Source organism: Cygnus atratus, chromosome 5, assembly GCF_013377495.2.
Source record: "Cygnus atratus isolate AKBS03 ecotype Queensland, Australia chromosome 5, CAtr_DNAZoo_HiC_assembly, whole genome shotgun sequence".
NCBI classification, from domain to species: Eukaryota; Metazoa; Chordata; class Aves; order Anseriformes; family Anatidae; genus Cygnus; species Cygnus atratus.
The window spans coordinates 8,814,226-8,833,598 of record NC_066366.1 but is presented as its reverse complement, the minus strand read 5'-3'; the positions used below and the strand labels follow the sequence as shown (position 1 = coordinate 8,833,598).

The window sequence follows — 19,373 nt, the reverse complement described above, 5'->3', positions numbered from 1 at the left end:
ACCAAGTGGCGAGGCGATGAGGGGAAGGGACAGCAGGCGCAGAAGGTAGACCCAACAAGCTAACAAAGCTTGTCCTGTGAGCTGCTCAGCCCTTAGGTGGCATCTAAATCAGCCTTAGATGGCTGATTTAAGGCCCAACAAATAACACACAACTATCACCTGTTCCCCACAGCGTTCTTGCTTCCTTCTACCGCAGGAAAATAGGACATAGCTCTACTAAAAGATAAGAAAGAAAAAAAAGAAAGAATATATGCATGATTTGGTTTAAGGCCTAACTCCAAGCATACATTTTTAGGAAGCCTGCCCACAAACCTTTATCACAACTTGTTATAGCACTGGCCTTGACAGAATTTCAACATCGGTCAAGCAGAAGTTTGCTCTCACGTTGTTGTGTTATTGGCAATTCCAGTCATTATTTACCAGGAGTTCAAGAGCAGCAGCAAACAGAAAGAACAGCAATTTAAATTCCAACAATGCACATCAAGTGTCATCCCGAGTGCATCCAATGCATCAGCTACAAAAAATATCTCAATGAGAGCCTCTGATATAACACATTTCAAAACCAACTCCCAAACCACCCCAAGTAATCCCCTACACGTTATACAGCATAGCGAGGCACACAGATTCTCACTGGAAGTAACACATGCCACTGCAATATAATGTAAAAAAGACAACCAAGACTTAACCCCCCCTCCCTCTTGCCTGGCCCCCCAAAAAAGCCCCAGACTCGGAGCTTTTTTCTACAGGTAGAGCACAAAGGGGAAGACCTGCCTCTTGCTAGTGCATGGCTTAGCATCCAACACAGATAGATCTCACTACCTACACACAGCTATGGCCTGAAAAGAACAAATAGAATAAATAAAAAGGCACACTTTGCCAGTGGAATTGTGGCAGCAGTAGCACAGGTTGGCAGAGGACTGTCCCTTTGCTCACACTGGCAAAGCTGCCCTCGTATCAGGACAGGATCCCTCCGTCCCTGCTCGGTGTCTCGTCACCTAAGCAGAATGAGCTGCATCAGCACGAGCAGGGTTTGCTGCTACAGCTGTCCGCACATCGGGGGAAACTGCCAGCAGGACTTGGTTGGTCAGGAATCGCAGCCCAAACTGAATAGCTGTGCTAACCAAATTCAGTAGTAGAGCTCTGCACTTCTGTATTCTCCCCTAATATCAACAAAAGATAATAACACTTACTACTGCTGACACAAGAATCTAAAGAAGTAAGAACTGTTAGCGTATTTTCTATTTCTTTAAAAGAAAATCATAAAAGCAAATGAAATCTTTCTCAGAAACTCTCAGACAAAAACTGACAGCCACTGCCTGCCCCTGTCATGAATAAATGAGGTCAAAGAAGCACTTATTACTAGTTATTTTCTTGAAAAGGTCAATTTCTCTCTTCAGTTTAACACTGTTCTTAGTACTTACATGACTACACTTATATTTAAAACTGAGTAGATTTTTATCACTAAACTGTCAAGAGAAAAACAGCATACTTAATGCAAATACAACATCACAAGTATTTACCTGAGAAACAAAGACCTACCACATGAACTATCTAGCCCACACTTTGCAACAGAGATTAAGGCTTGTCAAGTTTAATCATGTACATAGGATCAATTTTATTTTTTTTTATAATATAAACACATCTAATGCACGTGTGATGGAAAAGCAAGAGACCCACAAAAGGCAATCAAGTAATCTGTCTGTATTTCCAGCCTGCCTGTAGACAGAAGTTGCATGTGCATCTTCCTGGCAGCATGCATTTGGCAGATGAATCCAAACAAGAAAATTGGACTTGCAAACCTGTGTCTCTTCAGCTTTCTCCACACAAAGAACATGGCCGTGTTCCTGCTCCATGATAACTATCACATGGGCAGGGAAATACACCCCAGTTCTTACCTCAAGGCCACTGATCAACATAAATTATGTTTTGATGAAAAAACAATGTTATTGTTAAGACAGAATGCTAAAGGATGGTGCGAGCTGGACAAAGCACATACCCCAAGCTCCATTAATAAAGACATCTGGTTTTCCTTGCTCTCACTTATTTCAATCCAGTCTGGTTTCTTCTCCCTTTAAAGACTGTTTTACTGAATCAGTAAGCTGGGACCAGCAAAACTTGTCGTGCAGCTCAAAACCTGCCCCAGGTACGGACACCTAAGGGCTAGCAACGCACCGTCTCCCTCATTACCAATTTCATCCCTTACTACCATCAGCTTTTCCAATCCACAGCCAGCAAAACTGCGAAAAGATACTACTAAAAAATTAACCCCCCCCCAAAAGTTAAGAGGGTGAAAGGGTTTTATTGGGACTGGTAAGCCCTATTCTCTTTTAATTTGTTAAGTGTTATAAAAGTTGGAAACCAGATCTGAACTAGCACTCTGCACTTACGGTGTCAGATCCCACAATAAACACCAACACATCTCAGAGTCACCACCAAATCTGAAAGGTATTTCTGCTGCTTTTTACTCTATTAACCACAAAACAGTTACGTACGGACTACAACAGTAACCATGGCAGAGAAGGCAGCATCTACATCCCTTGGACAGATCAGGCTGTATCTTGTATAGTGTACAGACTAATACAAGTTGCAGAGGACAAAGCTCTTAGAACTAATTCTGTACCACCCACTCCAAGAAACAATCAAGAAGTCGTGCCTCCTCCAACTACCACTGACTTAAGATAAAAAGATTTTAACAAAGAACTTCTCTGCTTTGTTTTTGCCCATCTTTACCACTTGTATTTTTTTTTCCTCCATACTACATATCAGGAAGGGCAATATGATGAGCAATCAGAAAGATATAAACCTGAGAATTTCCACCAGATTAAATATGTATTTCTTTGCTATCGCAGGAGCAATCAGTCTGGCAACATTGCATCACATCCAGCTCATAAGGAGTCATTCTCTTTTGACATTTAAATAGTATATGACTAAACAGCAGTTGCTAGTAAAAAGAAATGGCTGAATTAATAGATGTTAGTCACTAATTTATATTTCCTTTCCTTTTTACCTGAATCACCCCACCACAGTATAAAAGGGAGGTGCAAACTAGTGTTTTTCTGGTGAACACGTACTGCCTTCAGTGAAGAGAGAAACGTTTAAAACTCACTAATTCGCTCCACCTAGTAGTTGTGCTTCGGTGAAATGAAGCTTAACACGCAATGTAAAAGGTATAAATTATGTTTTCAAGACAGCTTCAGGCACTGCCGTGTTTGGAATTGCTTACCGAGCAACTACGGCTCTCCAAACAAACTCCTGTGCAGAAGGGTAAAGGGCAGTGAAGGTAATTATTGGAAGGAAATCTCTCCCTAGGCCAGAAAAGAATAATTAAGCTCATGCATGTTAAATCACACAGGGGAATTTAATACTGAAGTAATCAAGTGTAAGCGATAGCAAGACCTATCTACAATTTTCTTGAAAGGAAATTAAGGCAGTGGTAATCTAAAGTGTGATTGTTTAGGCAACACAAACACAGTATCCCCAAAGTTAATTCGTGTTCTTTGTATAAATGTATACACTTCCCCTACACACACACATATATACGTCCCTCCACCCCCCGGAGAAAACATGCAGTAACCCAGTAATTAAACGAGTGTGCTGAAACCTAAAGCAGTTAAACTGCATTCTGCAAGCCCGGATCCAACATAGTTTACTTATTGCTCATTAATCTCTCCCCAGATAGCATCTTTTCAACAGTTAAAAATACCTAAAATGTGACCGAGATTTTCAACGTTTAAGATGCTTGTTGAGCTTCAACCACCATTGTGTTTTGGAAACTGCCTTCTTCAAATGACTGCAACATATGGGAACAAGTGTGACGAGCTTCTAGTCTAGCAGTTCCTCAAAAGCCTCGGGCTATTGTGCAAAAACCTAATGAAAGTCATTTGAACAACCCAAAAAGATTTGTGAAGAAAAGCTGCAACAGAATCTCCTCCTTCTATGCGAGTTGCGTTATCTGGGGCAAAGAGCCTTTCTAAGGCTTTAGCAATGCCTTATTGCTGGCAAGACAGCATCAGAGTAGGCTTTGCTTGCATTTTTAATTACACAAACACTTGGTTATTACTCACTGAAGCTTCTCGGATGATCTGCATATATTCTCTGGAAATAAACTATGCCCTAACTGCTTTTAAAAATATAAAGCACATACAGAGTCTGCGCTCTTATACAGTTCAGGGAAATCTAAAAGAGACTATTTAGTAATGAAAGGTTAAGAAGAAAATCCCATATAAACCCATGCTTGCGAGTCTGAGCTCCAAAAGAGAAGCAAAATGTTTACAGTAGACAAACCTTAAGGCTTTCCCACTATTTTTGGAGATATGTGTTGTTAAGAGATCTGCTATCGGCCTCAAAAGAAGTGTCTGCTAACACTGTTGTGCTGCAAGAACTGTTCTGCTTCCTTTACAAAACTTTTAACAACTTCATAATTGCTTGCCTCTTAACCTCTTCAGCAAATCCCTTAGATTAACTTTCCAAACTGTACCTCTACGTACCAATACGTTTCTGTGGAGGTACAGAGCTAACCCAAACAGCGTCTGCACAGCGATCCCCACCACCACACGTACACCTTGCTCTGTACTACAAACATACAGGAAGGACTCCAACCCTGAAGTAACGTGTTGCTACTCCAGGGTTTCTTTTTTAAATCAGAGGTGCAGGGACTTTTGTAGTATTGAAGATGGTCACATACAAAATACTCTGCATCTTTGCTGGTGATTCATGCTGTGATTCACCTGTTGTCTTAAAATCAGAAGCCACTTTTCAACCTGGCACAGTAGTTCAAGAAGGGCACCCACAATTAAAAATGTACTTAATTAAAATGAGATGAGCAATTGTAGGCACTACAGATTTGTTGTCCTTTTTCTCCATAAGAGCAAAATGAATTCTGATTTACCATCTTTGGATTTTTTTTGCTTCTGTTTCTGTTTTTGTTTGTTTTTTACAACATGTGTGTGACCTTGGAGGTCTCTTCCAACCTAGATGATTCTGTGATAAATACCATGGAGAATCCTTAGTTTCGCCAGTACCTCAAAAGTGTGAGAAGCCAGCAGGGACTGACTGTGCAGGAGCTACAGGTGGAAGTCATGTTCAACTAGCACCTGTTGAAAAGAAGTAGGCTGGAGAACAGGGATAACCCAACAATGCCATCAGTCCTCAATGCTGCAACACACAAACAGGACAGTGAAAAAAGTCATTTTAAAAAGTCATCTAGAGTTTAGTAAAGCACACATTGAGTACTTGGCCATTCAACAGTCCAGCTCCATGCAGGCAAACGCATAATTATTTTTGTCATGACTAATATTTACTGCTCTAAAGTTGTAGAAAAAAGCTCAGACTTCTTTGAGCTGTACTGTCAACAAGTGAGGGGACTCCACTCCAGGGAGAGCAAGGTGGCTTTAGAGGACATACCAAAATTAATACATCCACAGATGCTTGCCAATTAACGTGATGTTCTATAAAACAGCCCCAAACCAGAAAAGCAATGGGAACGTATGGCAGTACATGTGCTTTGGGTATCAGACTGTCAGACAGGATGGGTATGATGCTCAAGTCCCAGGTGTTCAAGTACACATCTTGTGGTCATCAGGGAGCAAAGCAAGGGAGCTAAACATTTTGTTTCGGTAGCATGAGGCACGTATGACCACCTATTCTGCACTAGCACAAGTGAAGCTCATGGAGGAAGATGATTTCATATTGCCCTGCTAAGGCAGAATTTCTTAACTTTGTGATTACTAAGCTACATGCACATTACATGCCTCATGGTTGGAAGCATTTGTTTCTGTTACATTTATTATACCAACTGAGCTTACACATACAAAGAGCAATCTGGCACACTTGCTAAGACAACAGATCACAGGGGCTCAAACTGTACAGAGCTCCCTGCCAGCCCCACATCACACAACCCAAGGGCCTCGGTGCTGCCAGACAGACCCGAGCGAGAAGCAAGCCCTGAGTGTTGTCCCCTGCCAGGGGCTTGGGTGGCAGGGAGCTGAAACAGCAGCTGTCGAATCCAAGAGATGATGGCAAAGGACAAGCTGGGTGTAGAGCAACCTGCACAGCAGCATGGCCTATGTAATCCAACTGGTCCTTTTCTAGCAAGACGGGAAACCCATTACTGAACTCAACTTGATGAAAAAATGGCATTGGGAAAGATATTTTTGATGTTCAGTATTGTTATTTCCCTATTTTCTGTTCATGACGGCACTGAATGAACTGAGACCCAGTGATGCACTTTGCCTGAAGGAACTGGGGAATGTGCTTGGTTAGACAAGTCCAACAAACATCCAGGGTATTTGGATATACATGTCAACCCCATGTGCGATGGAATCTCACCCGATGATGGTATCAGGACACAAAAATTTGTCTTATGTAAATGAAGAGACAACAGTACAAGCAGTCCTACTCTTGAGCAGGATGTTTGATATGTTGTTGCTTAAATTAGAGCCTTTTTTTTTTTTTTTTTTTTTACTGGTACAATTACTCAGGAGTATTTTTATAAAGGAAGAATTGGCCCTGCTGCACCATTGCAGAGGTCTCTGCTGAAGCAGTGAGCAACTGCTATTTATTATCCTCACAAGAGATCAAAAACCTGCATAAAAAAATAAATATCAGGATACTGCATGTTTTCTGACCTGGAAACCAGAGAGCTGTTTTTGTGGGAAACATGGTAAAAAACGGTAACAAAAAACATGTAAAGAAATTAGTTGGAGTTTTTGAAAGTGAGATTTCAAGGAAGAGCACGTCAATTCTAAATAAATAATTGACCTAGATATTCAAGAGATGTAATGTCTCCACTAAACACTCACAGTGCTAGCACATTCGCCCTTGGAAGAGACATGGATTTTCTACACCTAACAAGACTCACACTAGTTCTGTAAAATATTAACAGTTTGGTCAATATTAGCACATGCATTTTCTCTCTTTTTTTTTTTCCCCTTCCCAAATCCAAGTGTTAAAACCACCAGCAGTAACAACTATCAGAAGGCAGAAGCCAGTCCAGGTCCAAACCAGCAGCAGCTACATTTTCAAAGCACAGCCCCATAGCATGTGAAGTTGTTCAGGATCTTATCCTTTCCTTCCTCACTGCAACCTCCATGAAGACCACTGGGGACTCCAAGGAGATGCCCAGCGAGGCCACAGCTGGGTGCGCAGTCAGTGCTCCAGATGGGCAGCCACGTGAGCAAAACCGCAACCAAGAGAGATGAACAAGGAGCCTGTAGATCATTGCTGACTGCAGCTTTGTGAAGTTCTCTTAGAGCTGCAGGCACAACTCCTGGTCCAAAGGAGGTCTCCTCTGGTTCAAAACCAATACGTTCCTCTCGCCTTCAACCGTGCCTCCTGAAAAAGAAGATGGCTCTCTCAAAGCTTGCGCACGCTGGAGCTGAGCCAAGCTGGATCCACCAGCCCTGCCAAGCCGAGAAGCACAGGCAGGTCTCTGTGCAGAGAGATCAGCTGCTCTTGAGACCTGGCCCTGCACACCCAGATCTCTGCTTTCAGAGACACGGCCACGTTACTGACGTTGGCTGCCGAGATGGTTTGTTGTCCACCTGGGATTCCCTTCCCTCAGCCACACGTGGCCACGCGAGGCACGACGGCCTTGGCAGGAGTGTTTTGTGAGCTCCCTACAAAGCTCGCGGCCAGCTTACGAGGCCGAAGCCTCCAGGCCTGTGCCCTCACAGCCCCATGTGCTGCTTGCAAAGACAGCAATGAAACATCCCATATGTTTTCTTTGTCAGTAACACGCCTATTGAAAGCACAGCCACACGGGTCTCCCCGCTGAGACGCCGGGTCAGGCTATTCATGTGCAGCTATGCAGATGTCAGAAGGTAATGGGAGAACTCCCAAACAACAACACATTTTCACAGGACAAGGTTATAAAATACACAACTGTGCTTGCAGCATCATTAAGCTAAATTAAACAGGTTTAGGCCTCCCCTGCATACCTCAGAAATTGCACATCCATTTATGATTCATTGCTAATTGTGCACCATTCGAAAGCCCCAACACACTTTCTCAAAGATTTCAGGGTGAAGAAAAGCCCTTGTGAGACCTAGCATTCCCCCAGCACTGGCCGGGGGAGAGGAAAGAAGGAAGTACAGCACTTAAATAATCATACTTAAATAATAAAGCGCTCAACTGAGAGCTGCAAAGACAGCTGTTTGCTCTCCGGAGGCCCGATTTCTCAGGGCACTCCTCACAACGCTCTCAACAACTTAACCTCCCTTTGGGATTTCTCCTGATTTCTTCCTCAAGATTAAGAAATAGCACTTGCTCTCATGGCGAGTGTCTTTCTCCCTTCCCCAGTCACACCACCGTCTGTATCACTCCTGTTCCCTCCCTCCAGACCACAGAGACGGTCTGAGGTTCCTCCTGCACCGTTAATGTAAGACTCACAGGAATTGATTTCTGTATTTTAAAGAGTTCCTCCATTTTCATTAGAGTTTTCTTACTCCTGAACACAACTATCTTCAATATTTCCTCAACTTCAGGTGATAAAAAAGTCAGACTGAAAAGTTGCTTAATACTCATCTTCCCTGTATCAAAACCTTGAGGCGGAGTTGTCAAAAATCACAGATCATTGTCTGAAGGACTTACAGGCAAAGTTATAGAGCAGAACTTTTAATTAAATGTGGAGTTACCGATAACAGTTGGCCAACAACAAAATCTACTGTCATACTGTGCATCGCGTTTCAGCAACAGACCTTCTAAGTTTCAGGAGTTACCCTGTGTTATAGTACCAAACATCTGGCTATGCTTAAGAGTGGCATCGCTTGACAAACAAGAGAAACATTTTTCAACAGTGCAAAACGCACTGCCCTTATGTTCCACACGCTCATTGCTTTTCAGGTGTCCTTAGCCAATTGTACTCGTTACATGGGAATGCAAAATACAAACAATGAAAGCCTGTAAGGAAGTCATTTTATTTCTGCCATGCAGCAAAGATCATTTTTCATCTGACAAGATACCAAATGAAATCATCCAGACATGTTTTTTAACATGTTTACAAAAAAAATTACAGTTGAAATTCTCTTCCCTAAGAGAATTTTACTAATTTCTAGGCACATCGTATGAGTGAACGGCCCACCTAAGAAAAATATGACCCCCCTGTAATTCAGTGAGTATGCAGAGTAAATATAAAAAGCACCTGGAAAACGAGGCAGGCAACAGTTCATCGGGTGATGTTCTTCATTTCCAAAGCCAAACATCTTGCACAGCTGTCAGACCCCGCTCCACCAGGGCACACACGCAGATATCACCTGCTCAAGAGTAGCTATCTGCTTTTTTCCCCAAACATGTTATCACATCGATTGACACTATGCACAAAGCCATCAGTTATCTGTTATGTATTCTAATTCTTTTTTTTTTTTTTGAACACACCCAAACTCAAGTGCTCATTTTGAGACCAATACAGTGCTCCGTTGTTCTCTATGAGATGTATATCAGTAACAATGTCATTTTATTGACTATGCAGAATGTGCTGTCAAATTCAGGATAAAGCTGAAACCCAGTTTGGTTCCCCCCCCTCATCTCTCAGCCACTATAGTACATTTCTGCAAGTTCTGGCCTTGCTACAGTCCTGGAACAGTTAAATTATTCAACAGTAAAACGAAATGCAGTCAACTATTTCAGTTATGTATTTTAAAATACATGACATAAGATTTGAAAATATTGGAAACTTTCTACTTCAGTGAAACTCGCTGACAGCTGCAGTAACTCAGCACTTTTAAAAATAAAGTCCACTCTTCTGCCAGGTAGATCACATGCCGTTTCTGCATCATTTAATTACACTTTCCAAGCACCAACACATACAACGCTAGATGCTCTCCGTTTGGACTTCACAACTTTATTTGGTTCCCAAACTCAAATGAATCTGGACCCGATTCTGATAGAAAGGCTTTCGCACGATTTCCTAGTGAGGACGGTGCTTACACAGTGATGTCGATGTCCTCCTCTCCTCTGTCTAAGCCACTGTCCCACACCCCCTGAGCTGTTTGCTTCTGTGTTAGCAGAGGAAGTGTTCACAGCTGCGCCCACGTTCCCAAAAGGGCTCTGTAGGGCAACTGCGCAGTGGGAAATAATTAAGAACCAATATCACATGAACAGAAATCTCTTTTCTGACCACAGTTTCAGAATATCTTATCAGAAAACTGCAGCAGTACTTGAAAGGCAGGTATGAAAAACTACAGAAGAGAATTTCCCTGTAGCAAAACCCTGGGTCACCACCACAGCAGTCTTCCAGGTAGGGAAGGTGGCCAGGGACCTCTAACGTTTGGAAATGCTCTCGAAACCTCTGCTAACACAGGCTTCCTAACATTTAAATCCTCAGCCTCTGTTTACAGGTTTCTTTTGATCATTTTGATCATGTCGGGATGGCTTCTCCTCCTGACTTATCCTCTCGTGTGTCTTCTCCGACCTTTGTCTCCTGTTTCTAGGATCGTGCAGATTTCTCCCCCAGGCTGTGTTTGACTTTGGACTTCCTCCTTGAAGAGACCCAAAGCCAGGGCCCGACAGCACAGAGCGCAGCGTGAACCCCAGTGGGATCCCGGTGGGATAGCTGCTGGCCATGAAGTCCCACACACAGCACCGAAGCTAAAGAGCCTCATCCATTTCACTCCCTTGCTTGTTTGCAAAACACTAAGCAGGCAAATCCCAGTTGTTTGCAAATTCCCCAGCACATAAACACATCAGCTCGTATCCATTCCCAACACAAGGGAGATCTTTAGGAACAAGCACAAAGGTGGCAGAGAAGAGGGAAGGGAAGAGCACGACTGACACTCAGAGACCCTCCCTGAGCCCAGCAGCTCCCACCCTCTCTAAAACGAGATATGGGTGCTCAGCCCTTCCGAAATCTAGGCCAGTAATTTTCTCTGGGTAAATAAGAGCTTGTGTTCTGCAAAAATTGCTGGCTTAGATGTAGAATACAAAACAAATAAAGATCCTTGCGGAGGAGGTTTCTTTGGGTTTTGTTTTGTTTTTGAGTCCTTATATTACAGCTTCCATATTTTCCATCTCAAGCAGATAGTTACTAGTAAATTCCTCTCGAGAACTAGCTAATTATTTACTGGCATAAACCTGCTTACACTAAAGTCCAACCTTTTTTTTTTCTCCACACTGCAGACTTATCTTAGTATTTGCTCCCCCAAGTCACATTTATGAGCCTCTGCCAGTAAGCACCAAACAAGAAATGACATATTGCTGATATAAATGAGCTCAACATATCAAACACACGCCAAATACCTGACAAATTATGTGTTATGGTGGGGCATCGGGTTTTTTCAGGGAGGAAGAAAAGGAAAAGAGGGGTAGTGGCCAAACACGAAGTCTGCTGCTAACAGGGAACATAAGAAGGGCAAAAATATGCAACGGGCTTTGAAACAACAACCTCACTTCTCTGTTCACCACTTCTCATGCCCCGGAGCAGCCCAACATCGCACAGATGGAGCCAGTCCCCTCGTGCCAGCTGCACATCACCACGCCATGGCAGCAGCACCAGGACCGGAGAGGTGCCATGGCTGAAAGGTGCACACCTCCAGCATCCCCGAGATGAGGGACAGGTAAAGCCCTTGCCAGCTTTAGGGCCGGGTTCTGTCCGTTTGCACCAGCCAGGGAAGTGGGGCTGCACCAGCACCAGGGGTTAGTAAAGCAGGGTAACAACGTTTCTGCTGATTAACAAAAATACGTGCATTAAAATGGCATGATTGTACCTTTCCTGAAGAATTATGGAAAGCATGTTTCTCATAAGACAGAATGAGTGTTTTATTACTTGCCATCCTAACACCAGTATACAGCGAATGCAAGCAAAGACCTAGGAAGTGCAACTGTGAAACCTTCTAATTAGATAAGGCTTCTCTATCTCAGGAGGGCAGCAATTATGCTACATTTTCCAGACTCAAGGCCAGGTCTGGACATCCCTACTTTTCACCATAACCACTCTGCGAGACAGCATTCGCAGAACCTCAGCCAGGTCTTGACCATGCTTATCTGACAACAGCGGGATGCTCAATGCCCACGTGTTGGTGCCTGGTATATGAGGAGGCCACATCTCACATCCACCCACCGCGTTGCATCACCATTCTACAAAAAATAAAAGTGCCAGAAAGGAAGACACAAAAACACTCAAGCTTTGCTGATTCCAAACAGAACCATATAATTTTGCCATTTATACATAAACACAGCAGGAAATTAACTCAAACGTGAGACAGCGGGGGTATTTCTACATAGTCTGTATACTGAAAAGGCAATCAGCTCTCTACAGTTGCTGAACCAGCCTATGTTACAAAATGACTAAAACAGGATCCTTCTGAACATGGACACCTTGATCGTACGGAGCTCTTGCACAACACAGCACACAGAAAGGCTGCCAGAAGTAAGCTAGATGGGTTAGGAAAAACAAAAGGCGAGAGGACTGTTCCATCCCGCAGAGGACTATCCTTTATGGGAGAAGAGGATAAAGGAGATTTGAGGTTTTTGAGAGGCAACGGATTTGGAAGGAGGGAACACTAGAACATGGCCAGCAAAACTGGAGTGCTTTTAAAACAAAAGCAAGCAGTGATTGTGGGCTTGCTTCACAAAGGGAGGGTAGCAGAGAGTATAAACAAGTGTGCCGTTTCTAGCATTTGTGCCCAGCGTTGTGTAGAAGCGTTAAGACTTCAGGGCCACCAGGGGCTTGAAAGCACTCCCTTCGCAACTCGAGGGAAGAAAAATTAAAGCCATGGACCTTGCCACTAGGAAAATATGAGAGTAGCAGTGAGGGGAGGGAAATCCTGGACAAGTTCATCAGAGGCACTAAAAAGAAAGTTATCTGCAAAGTTTTCATATTTAAAATGCCCAAAATATAATTGCAGGCCCTTCGCAGGGCCTGCATCACCGATGGCTGTCAGGCAAGCCCCTGAAACAGGCAGGCCCATTTAAGACATCCCTGAAGCCATTATCTAGGATTATCTGCTTTTTGTCTCCTGCAGAGCACTCACGCAAGCATCAGCCTCCCAAAACAGGGAGTTCAGTTCCCAGACAGGCACGCATGGGAAGCAGAAGCACCATGAGCATGCCCTGCTCTAACTTCCTTCCATTAACGTGGAAGTTTTCTAGCACACAGGACGTGAAATGTCACAGCAAAGATGGGAAACGTATGGCACTGATTAGCAAAGCCAAACAAACACTTGGACATTATTGCATAGGCATATCAACTTGTCAGACGGCAGTTATTTTGCAACAAAGTAAAATCACAACCTTCACAAACAGAGAGCCAGGCAGCTGGTAATTAAGCGTTACATAAACACCCACCTAAATTACACAAAGCCAATGGCCACCTCCAGCACAAGCACCAGGCAATTACCCCGGCGGTGTCCTCCCGGCTCCCTCCCCATCCCTCCCCTCCCACCACCACCACCCCCCTGCCACCCCCCAGCTCCCCAGGGCTCTCCTACCTCCCAGCACCACCACCGAGACGAGGTGCTGGCAGCTGGGGGCACACTTTTGCCTTCCTTTCCTCAGGCCCTGTCAGCGGGTCAGCCCGTCCCTCAGCGCTGTGGGGCCTGACATGGCTATCCCCATGGCCATCCCCACAGGCCTCCCTGCTCAGCACACATCCCCCCAGAGGTCTGCTGGACCTTCCACAAGCCACCGAAGGGCAGGAACGTGCAATGCCACGGTCAGCGGCTGAAGGAAATGCAGGGCGAGACCGGGAGTCCCGAGGGACGCGCTCCCAAGGCCCCGAAGGAGTCACCGCCTGGCCCTTCGCTGCGGCCCCAGGAACACGGCGCTGCCTTAACAACGCGAGTGGAGGTTACGTTAAGTTATTAAAATGAACGCAGGGAAATTAAAACGAGTAGTAAAACAGAAATGCCAGCTCCCTTCCACGCTTCTCCGCTGCCTTGGAAGTCCTTGGCTGCCAGCTCGGGTTAATTGTCAGCAACAGCTCCCACTCTCTCTCCCGGCCAAAGCCGAAAACGTAGGCATGACTTGGCCCTTGGTATCGCAACCCATTCCCTGCAGCCCTCCTTCAGCCACCTCCATGCCACGGACTCTCTGCTGCTATGGCTATAATCAAAAAAAGCCCTGTAGCAATGCAAAGGGGATTTCCTGGCATAGCTGTACTGCCAGGCACGGAGCACGGGGAAGCTTTCTTCTCTTCGTGTCGCTAAGACACTTGGCCGTGACACCAATGTGTCAGCTAGGGGGTGCGATTTATTTATTACTTTTTTTTTTTTTTTTTTTTGCTCCACACAAGCTAATTCAGCTTCTCTGGCAAAGCTGCACGCTGCACAGCCCGAGCAGGTTCAGAGGTGAGTTTTCTATGGCCTACAAAACTGTTTTGTGCATACCCTACACTTCCAGCAGCTGTGCTGCAACAGAGGCTTATTCAAGCGCAGAAGTGCCACGAAGGCACCCATTTTTTCATGTTGTAAATGAGGAAACAAGAGCCAAGACACAAATGGGGATCCTCCACGGCCGGAGCAGGAGATGGCCACGAAGCTGCTGCTCGCTTTCAAACTGGGCCAACCAAGGCAGACACAAACACCCCTCCCTCCACGTGTGCGTGTGTGTGTGTGTGTCCCCTCTCGATTTGGCCATAAGCTGGAGCACAAGCCTTCTGGGAACCTACCTGCTCGGAAAGTAGGAAGCTACACCTGAAACTCTTTGGCAGCCTTATCTGCAATGGGTGTTGGCTATGACAACTCGCACCCATTAGCCGGCAAATGCCATGTTGCAGGCACGCAGGGACGTACCGATCCCATTTCACAAGGCAGCCAGACGGCGCAGGAGCCATAAAACGCAGCGCTCAAACGTGGCTTCCACCAAATACACTCCAAGTAGCTTCTGACACGGGGCAGCAGCCCCGCTTCGCCTGGGGGGCCACAGAAGGCACGTTACCGGCCAGCCTGAGGCCTCCCAGCCCCGGGCTCCCTCCCTGTCCCCCAGCCGGGCAACCCACGGGGGCGGCTCGCAGGAGGGCTCCCGGTGCCCGCGGACAGGAGCAGGGCCTGGTGCTTGCCCAAGCAGGGTGGGGAAACCGGGACCCCGCTCAGCGGCCGGAGCCTCCGGTGACCCGCAGGCAGATCCAGGCGCTGCCAAACAAAGGGAGCGAGGCGCCGCGTCCGAGGGCAGACGCGCTTCTCGTGTTGGCACGGCGCGGGGAGCGGGGCCGGACCCACGGCTCCTCGCGAGCAACCCCGCGGGTCCGGGGGCCGCCGCCCGGCCCTGCCGCGAGGCTGTGCCGCAGGACCGGCAGGGAGCCCCCCGCCCTGCCCTCCCGGGGCCGGCCCGCGGGGGAAGCCGGGGCCTCCGCCGGCCCGCAGCACACCGCCGCCACCGGGGGTCCGCGGCCGCGCTCCCCCCCCCCCCCCCCGTCCCCGGCCGCCTCCACCTGCCGCCGCCCCCTACCCGGGGTTTAAAGGCGGAGGGGCCGTAGCCCCCCCCCCCCAGCCCCCCGCCCCCCGGCCCCACTCACAGGGCGTGCGTGAAGGCGCTGAGTCCCGGGGGCACGGCGGCCAGCCCCCTGCCGGAGCAGTCCACTCCTCGGTCCCCGTCGCAGCTGCAGGCGGCCGGGCAGGGCGGGGGGGAGGCCCCGCCGCCGGGCCCTCCGGCCGAGCTCCCCGGGCCCCATGCGACGAGGCCGAGCAGAGCGAGGAGGCACCGCATCGCCGGCCCCCCCGCCCGCCCGCCCGCCCGCCGCGGCACGGCACGGCACGGCTCGGCCCCCCGCAAAAACACGAGAATAATGAAAACAATAGCTAAAAAAAATTAAAAGCACGGAAACGACCAACGATAAATAATTAAAAAAAAGCCCTCTCCGGCCGCCAGCCCGGTGCTGGCCGGCGCGGCGCGGCCCTGGGGCTGTCTCAGCGGCGCGCCCGCCCCATGCAGCGCCGTGCCCTGCCCTGCCCTGCCCTGCCCTGCCCGGCCCGGCCCGGCTCAGCCCGGCTCAGCCCCGCAGGTAGGGCGCGGGGGCGGCCATCGCCGGCTGCCGCGGGGCGGTCCCCAGGGAGCGCGGCCGCCGAGCGGCGCGGGGCTGCGGCGGGGCTGCGGGGCGCCGCCCGCCCCTCCCGGCCCTGGGTCGCTGCGAGCCGCGGCGGCGGCGGCTGCTGCTGCTGCTGTGCGCCCTGCGCCGAGGTGCATATGCTAATGAGGCGGCCGCCCCGGCGCCCCCATTGGCCCGCAGCTCGTGAATATGCAAAGCACATCCCCGGCGCGGCCAATGGGCGGCGGGGGGCGGGGCGCAGAGGGGCGGGCGCTGGCTCCGCGCCGTGCCCCCGCGGCCTGGACGCGACCGCGCAGCGCCGCGGAGCGACCCCGGCCCGGCCCGGCCCGGCCCGGCCCGGCCGCACTGCACCGTCCTGGAGGTGCGGTCGGGAGGTGGTGCAGGGAAACCCCTACATCTCGTCAGAATAACGCCTCAGGTTTGAGAGAGGCTAAACCGAGTTTACTGAGGTAACGAAGGCGACAACCCAAACCTCGACACGGCTCAGAAACACAAGGACAATTTGAGACTTCAGAAGAATGGTTACACTGAATATATAAATAAATAAATAAATAAATAAAAGAGATTTGCTTTGGTAAGGCCAAAGGCTTGCCCAGAAAGCGACCCTAATGACACCTTCGTTTATCTCACAAGAGAAGCTGATGCAGACAAGCAAGGCCCCCAAGGTTCACAGTTTAAAAACAGCACATGGAGAGCGAAGGAAAGAGATGCACTGCTCATATATTGAATAAAAGGAGAGGAATTTTATTTTAAAAAATGCTCATAATTAAATGTTACCTGTATGTGTAAATGGTATTTCAACTTCCAAAGGCACAGGGCCTGTGGCACCCCCTGCAGCAAGGACTGCCTGCACAGAGCGCGAGCACTTTGCAGCCTGGCTCTGTGACCTGGTTCTTGTTGGGGTATCCCCAGAGCTACCCTTGGACCCGTGAGCTGGGCTGTGCATAGGAAGAGGATAGCGTACCATAAATACAAGATCAGCAGGCAGCTCTCCTGCCACCGACCCTCCCTCCCTGCCCGATACCACAGTTTGGATCCGAGCGTCACCTGGCTTTTTATGTACTTGGCAGTAATTCAATAGGTTTATGAGCTGTACCGGGCTAATTGGCCCTTACCCGGCCTTGTGATTCCCCACAAAAATACCCCATGCATAAGGTTGGTGCTAACTGGGCCTTTTACAGCCAGAGCCCCCTCTACCAAAGCAGTCCATCAGTGAAAAACCACAGGTGGAAAACTTCTGCTCACCGAGCATGCGCTTATGTTTTTTCACTGCTGATGGAGAGGTTCAGTCACCTCCCATCACCACTGGTTTGGGTTTTTTTGACTCATTTTATGCCTTCATCAGGTGTCCCACTGCTCAGACACACGCCAGAGACAGCGCTGTACCTGCTGGCAGCTGGTACCTGACCATCATTCGCCTGGCCCTCCCCTAACCCTTCAGCAGCAACTCCTCGTTTGCCCTCCTCTGGGCACAGCTTTGAAGTCCTTAGGCCCTATGGGCTTTCCCAAGGGGCTGCAAAACAAGTACATGCGACCCGGTGAAGGCACAGACGTCGTTATTAAGGGCTGGCTGGTTCCACAATATTTAAGGCAAGATGTTACACTAGGAATTAAACCAAACCAGAAAAGCATTTTGATGGTGAAATCTGGCTTTGCAGAGGGCCAGCTTAAGGACTGCGTAGCATTAAATCCCACCTTAGCCCTATTTTGAAGAATTATAATGTGGCCTAAGTAACGAGAAAGAGCAAACCTAACTTCAATGATAAAGCCTTTGCACCAAAGTTAGTCTCAGAACACGCATGTGGATCCTAAGCTGTTTAGCAAAATATTATTACAGCTCCCACGTTAAAGGAATAAAATCCTTTTGATTAAGGTCTTTATTAAACAAACCTCCCTTGATAAACTTCCCATCATCATCACAGAATAACCCTAATGCTCTGGGAAGAAAAAAAAAAAAATCACACATTGAATCTTGTAAGGGAGCAATTACATGCTCTGCTCTTTTCATTTCCAAAACATTCGGCTGCACTAGCAAGGCAAATTATTTATTTTCAAGCCATAGATAACAGAACATCCCCAGTGAAGTCGCAGGGAATATGCACCCCATAGATTTTGAGTTGGATTTTCTATTAGTATAAATTAACCCAATAACATTCCCAGATGCCCTCTATTGATCCAAGTCAGGTTGTGTACATGCCAAATATCGTATTTTGGTGTGTTCTCAGAAATGACTAGGTAACTGCCATAAGCCTGATTTCTTCCTGTACCTGGAGCCTTGAAAATCCACACAAGTGTTATTTCTGTTTTGTTACAGCAAGTAATTCCTCATCATTACCTAACAAGGCAGGATCCGTGCTGCTCTTGACTCCCTCAAACGCTGCAGTGAAACAGCAGATCTGAGTTGATTCATATTTTGAAGCAGTATAAAGAATTTATTCATCTGAAGGTGTTTTAGTTTCTCTAGGACTAACTTTAAGTTGGTATCCTGAAAAGCTCTTGAGCAGGTGCCCAACCCAACAGGCTTCAGATTTCCTATAACCAGGTGTAAGGGCTAAATGTGAGCTTTATTTCAAGTAGTTTGTATTTTCATATGGAGGAATGGAAAGTAACTGTTCAGTAATTAAGTTTTATAATCAAATTGAGTTATCAGCTATTAAAATATCTTCAAAAATTTGGGCATAAGCGTACACTAGTTATTTTGGGACTATTTTCTTCTCTCTGCTAATTTTTTATCCTTCTCTATTTTTTTTCCCCCCACTAACAATTTACTTCCTATAATTTCCTTCTGGCTTGCAATGCAGGGAAATTCAAGCTGTGTTCTGTAGCATAAGCTTAATGCAAAAACAACTGCACCTGCAAAGCAAACCAGAAAGCTGAAAACGTCACAGAACTATTGTTCCTCAAGAGAACATGCTGGCTTTTTGGTCACAGCAGACAGGTTGCGACGTTTCTCCTGCCAACCAGTAGCCCTAGCTCAGCAGAGCTTTATCCAAGGCCTCCCTTCAGCATTTGCAGGGCAAAATCCAGACAAGTAAGTCCCTTAGGGGCCACGAGCATTTCTCCACCTCAGCGATCAGCTTTGTTTGCCAGCAGTCAAATTTTTGGAAACATTTTTTATGATGTCGCCTCTGTTGTTAAATAGTGAGGAGGTTATATAAAAACTGAAAAAACATCTTTAAGTTTTAAAATCACCACCAGGCCTAAAAGTCAGAGGATACTTGCACTGGAGAGGGTCTGGTACAGATTCAGGATCTGACACTCATTAATGCTGATGCTTTCCAAGGGGTCTGGACACATTGCAAATATAGTTTTGGTGAAGGAGAGCAAATGGACCGGTCACTGATGAATTGCCACTCAGAATATATACCCACTGGCCATCATTGCAAGAATGACCCAA

General features: G+C 47.1%; 1 protein-coding gene across 1 annotated transcript in view; it reads right to left on the bottom strand.

Moving 5' to 3' along the window:
• LGR4 (leucine rich repeat containing G protein-coupled receptor 4) overlaps positions 1-15,636 on the bottom strand; it is a 74,737-nt gene extending 59,101 nt beyond the window's left edge. The window contains exon 1 of the mRNA XM_035550379.1: positions 15,446-15,636. Coding sequence (XP_035406272.1) covers positions 15,446-15,636 — 191 coding nt within the window. The remainder of the gene's footprint in view (positions 1-15,445) is intronic.
• Positions 15,637-19,373: the final 3,737 nt, after the last annotated feature.